The sequence below is a fragment of the Coenobita brevimanus genome, chromosome 10, assembly GCF_032717465.1.
Source record: "Coenobita brevimanus isolate Jiangsu-jjx chromosome 10, ASM3271746v2, whole genome shotgun sequence".
NCBI lineage: Eukaryota > Metazoa > Arthropoda > Malacostraca > Decapoda > Coenobitidae > Coenobita > Coenobita brevimanus.
Genome location: NC_136963.1, coordinates 6,902,601 through 6,907,942, shown reverse-complemented (window position 1 = coordinate 6,907,942; position 5,342 = coordinate 6,902,601). Strand labels below are relative to the sequence as shown.

The 5,342-nt window shown below is 44.2% G+C and overlaps 1 protein-coding gene across 1 annotated transcript in view; it reads right to left on the bottom strand.

Annotated features, from left to right (window-relative positions):
- The window catches only part of pod1 (coronin), a 46,910-nt gene extending 43,815 nt beyond the window's left edge, over positions 1 to 3,095 (bottom strand). The window contains exons 1-2 of the mRNA XM_080280602.1: positions 2,936 to 3,095; positions 1,727 to 1,878 (exon numbers count right to left, since the gene is read on the bottom strand). Coding sequence (XP_080136728.1) covers positions 1,727 to 1,878; positions 2,936 to 3,095 — 312 coding nt within the window. The remainder of the gene's footprint in view (positions 1 to 1,726; positions 1,879 to 2,935) is intronic.
- Positions 3,096 to 5,342: the final 2,247 nt, after the last annotated feature.

The window sequence follows — 5,342 nt, the reverse complement described above, 5'->3', positions numbered from 1 at the left end:
TGGACACACTGCGTTTGAAAGACTGGAGGTCATAGGAAGCAGGAAATACAGACAGAGGGAGACAGTTCCAGAGTTGACCTATTATACAATACAAAAGAGAGCCAAATTCAAGATGTGTTCATTTCGAGATGCCTGGACACACTGCGTTTGAAAGACCGGAGGTCATAGGCAGCAGGAAATACAGACAGAGGGAGACAGTTCCAGAGTTGACCTGTTGCATAAATGAAGGCCTGGGAGTAACGGTTAAAGTAGGAAATACAGACAGAGGGAGACAGTTCCAGAGTTGACCCGTTGCATAAATGAAGGACTGGGAGTAACGGTTAAAGTAGGAAATACAGACAGAGGGAGACAGTTCCAGAGTTGACCCGTTGCATAAATGAAGGACTGGGAGTAACGGTTAAAGTAGGAAATACAGACAGAGGGAGACAGTTCCAGAGTTGACCCGTTGCATAAATGAAGGACTGGGAGTAACGGTTAAAGCAGGAAATACAGACAGAGGGAGACAGTTCCAGAGTTGACCTGTTGCATAAATGAAGGACTGGGAGTAACGGTTAAAGCAGGAAATACAGACAGAGGGAGACAGTTCCAGAGTTGACCTGTTGCATAAATGAAGGACTGGGAGTAACGGTTAAAGTAGGAAATACAGACAGAGGGAGACAGTTCCAGAGTTGATCTGTTGCATAAATGAAGGACTGGGAGTAACAGTTAAAGTAGGAAATACAGACAGAGGGAGACAGTTCCAGAGTTGACCCGTTGCATAAATGAAGGACTGGGAGTAACGGTTAAAGTAGGAAATACAGACAGAGGGAGACAGTTCCAGAGTTGACCTGTTGCATAAATGAAGGACTGGGAGTAACGGTTAATTTTTTCTTAATTTATGCATTAAACATTAGGAGTACATAAAGGATATATAATAACTAATTGATGTGGGCAGTTTGAGCTTATTTCAACAGGTGGTTTGGCCATGTGGAGAGAATGGAGAATGAAAGACTGACTAAGAGGGTGTATGTAGGTGAGGTGGAGGGAGGGGTAGACCGAGGATGAGGTGGAGGGATGGAGTGGAGAGGTATATGAGGTAAAAGAACGTTGTGGGGTGGATGTGGATGTGGTTGAGAAGATTAGGAGAAATACACTGAGGTGGTTTGGACATGTGGAGAGAATGGAGAGTGAAAGACTGACTAAAAGGGTGTATGTAGGTGAGGTGGAGGGAGGGGCAGACCGAGGATGAGGTGGAGGGATGGAGTGGAGAGGTATATGAGGTAAAAGAACGTTGTGGGGTGGATGTGGATGTGGTTGAGAAGATTAGGAGAAATACACTGAGGTGGTTTGGACATGTGGAGAGAATGGAGAATGAAAGACTGACTAAGAGGGTGTATGTAGGTGAGGTGGAGGGAGGGGTAGACCGAGGATGAGGTGGAGGGATGGAGTGGAGAGGTATATGAGGGAGGGGGGACTGAGTTGGGGGGAGGGTAATCAAATGGTGGGTGACAGAGCGACTTGGAGGCGTTTTGTCTGTGGCCACCCTTTACAGGATTAAGGCGTTGGGCTATAGATAGATAGATAGACAGATAGATAAATAGATAGACATATATAATCCCACACAAGCACCACATTCAACACATCACCAGCACACAGCATATTTCTCTCTCAACTCACTGCTTTCGGCCATCAGATAGATAGATAGATAGATAGATAGATAGACAGACAGATAGACAGATATACTCACATTAGCATCGGTCGAACACGTGGCAAGCAATCCATCGTCGAATGGAGAGAAGTCGAAATCCGTTATCAGGTCGGAATGTGCGTGAAGGAGCGGGGCGGACGGTTCCATACGGCCCTTGTACCCTAACGGAAACACCCCCAGACTCCCTCCGCCTGTCGGATAGATGGAAGAGTGTGCGTGTTTATCTATCTCATACACACAGACACATAAACACATAAATACATACACACACACATACACACTGCATACATCTGTCTTCCTTATAAACTGCTGTCTCTCTGACACATACACACACACACACATACTGCAAATCTGTCTGTCTGTCTGTCTCTCTGTCTGTCTCTCTCTGACACACACACACACACACACACACACACACATACTGCAAATCTGTCTGTCTGTCTGTCTCTGTCTGTGTGTCTCTCTCTGACACACACACACACACACACACACATTACGCATCTGTCTGTCTCTCTCTCTTTTACCTACAAACTATATTTTCTGCCTGTCTGTCTGTCTCTGTCTGTCTGTTTGTCGCCTGTCTGTCTGTCTGTCTGTCTGTCTCTCTAACACACACACACACACACACACACACACACACACATTACACATTTGTCTGTCTCTCCTCCATACAAACTCATCTCTCTCTCTCTCTCTGTCTGTCTGTCTGTCCTCCCTCCCTCCTCTCTCTCTCTCTCTCACCTCTGTTCTCCACATTGAAAGCCAGAAATGCCACACACACACACACACATTACACATTTGCCTGTCTCTCTTCCATACAAACTCATCTCTCTCTCTCTCTCTGTCTGTCTGTCTGTCCTCCCTCCCTCCTCTCTCTCTCTCTCTCTCTCTCTCTCTCACCTCTGTTCTCCACATTGAAAGCCAGAAATACCGCACACACACACACACACACACACGCACACACACACACACACACACACATTACACATCAGTCTGTCTCTCCTCCCTCCCTCCTCCTCCTCTCTCTCTCTCTCTCTCTCTCTCTCTCTCTCTCTCCCCCTCTCTCTCTCTCTCTCACCTCTGTTCTCTACATTGAAAGCCAGAAATGCCACACACACACACACACACACACACACATTACACATCTGTCTGTCTCTCTTCCATAGAAACTCATCTCTCTCTCTCTCTCTCTCTCTGTTTGTCTGTCCTCCCCCCCTCCTCCTCTCTCTCTCTCTCTCTCTCTCTCACCTCTGTTCTCCACATTGAAAGCCAGAAATGCCGCGGACGCCTTAACATGGTTGCCACAAGACTGAGGTGATCCGATCTTTATGTCGCTCAACCAATCTTCCTTCTTTGGCACTACTGGCGCTGCATTTTTGAACTTGCTTACTTTAAAACGCCAAGCCATTCTGAAAATAATAATAATAATAATGATAATGACGATGATAATGATAATAATGATATATCTATCTATCTATCTATTGCCAGACGCCATAATCCCGTAAGGGGTGGCCATTTGACTCTGAGTTATTTGTTTTACGGGGAGGGGCACTAACCCTCCACCAACCCACTTGTTGACACGTAGGCAGCACGTATGGTTTGGTTATATGGTTACCACCCAGCGTTGTAAATGGTTTCTTGGCTTACAGGAAACCATTTGGCTTGTCACTCAATGTAAAGCCACCTGTAAAGGAAAGAAGAGCAATAAGAAGTGACAGGAAATATGGGAGAAATAGGAAGAGAGGAGGACAGGCACAGAAAAAGAATGATAAAGGCTAAGGAAGAAGTAGGCAGCACTACATCAAGTGAGTGGATGATGGTGAGAAATAGGAAGAGAGGAGGACAGGCACAGAAAAAGAATGATAAAGGCTAAGGATGAAGTAGGCAGCACTACATCAAGTGAGTGGATGATGGTGAGAAATAGGAAGAGAGGAGGACAGGCACAGAAAAAGAATGATAAAGGTGAAGGAAGAAGTAGGCAGCACTACATCAAGTGAGTGGATGATGGTGAGAAATAGGAAGAGAGGAGGACAGACACAGAAAAAGAATGATAAAGGCTAAGGAAGAAGTAGGCAGCACTACATCAAGTGAGTGGATGATGGTGAGAAATAGGAAGAGAGGAGGACAGGCACAGAAAAAGAATGATACAGGCTAAGGAAGAAGTAGGCAGCACTACATCAAGTGAGTGGATGATGGTGAGAAATAGGAAGAGAGGAGGACAGGCACAGAAAAAGAATGATAAAGGCTAAGGAAGAAGTAGGCAGCACTACATCAAGTGAGTGGATGATGGTGAGAAATAGGAAGAGAGGAGGACAGGCACAGAAAAAGAATGATAAAGGCTGAGGAAGAAGTAGGCAGCAGTACATCAAGTGAGTGGATGATGGTGAGAAATAGGAAGAGAGGAGGACAGGCACAGAAAAAGAATGATAAAGGCTAAGGAAGAAGTAGGCAGCACTACATCAAGTGAGTGGATGATGGTGAGAAATAGGAAGAGAGGAGGACAGGCACAGAAAAAGAATGATAAAGGCTAAGGAAGAAGTAGGCAGCACTACATCAAGTGAGTGGATGATGGTGAGAAATAGGAAGAGAGGAGGACAGGCACAGAAAAAGAATGATAAAGGCTAAGGAAGAAGTAGGCAGCACTACATCAAGTGAGTGGATGATGGTCACCACTACCTATCACCTTCCTAAATTAATCCAAAGGTATTTAGAATTATTTTTAAAGAGGTGGTCCTATGATATGTCTCCTGAAAAACTTGTAAAGAGAATTGAAATATCCATTTTTTTTTCTTTTTTTGCAAAGAAAGAAACAAAGGCCAGAACACCACAGGACTGTTCCTTTGACAAAAAATAAAAACAAAATATCACTGAGTCAAATTAGAGCTTCATTTATTTCAAGATGTCTGGACACACTGCATTTAAAAGACTGGAGGTCATAAGCAGGAGGAGAGATGATTTTATTTAGGTACAGGTGGGCCATAGGAGCCTGTGTCAATACTGTACTCATCAACCCTCTCATGGTCCAGACAGCTCTAGCAGTCTATTCCTATGAAGTGATTTTATTAAGCTGGAAGTCATGGGGATTACCTTTAAAATTAACCTCTATGCACTTGTCCCTACTCAGTAAAGACCCCTCCACCTACAACAAGCTGCCCTCCCTCATATCCTCCCCTACCGAACCCTTCCACCTCGTCCTCGGCTTTCCTCTCCTGCTCCTTCCCCTGAAATTACTTATAATATCGTAATGCCTCTCTGTTAAGGCAATCTGGGAACGCGCCTCATTTTTCTCCATATTTTAGGTATTTTAAGACCTTCCCTTAAATCCCACAGACCCATAAATATCCCTAGACCATAAATACACCCACTGAGCTGATTGTTATGGAATTTAAACTGATAAAAAGACTGAAAATAGGAAAAAAGTTAATATATTCAACTCCGCTCCCTCTTAAAGCCATCTGCCAACGCCCTTATGTTTTCCCCATATTTTAAGTGCTTTTATACATTCCCTTAAATTCTACAGGCCCTTAAATACCCCTAATGTGTTAATACGCCATTGAAGCTTATTATTATACAGATTAAGTTTGTAAAAAGCTTAAATACGTGAAAAAGTTTGATTAAATCTCACCTGCCAAACCCAAGCGTCGTCTCCCTCTAG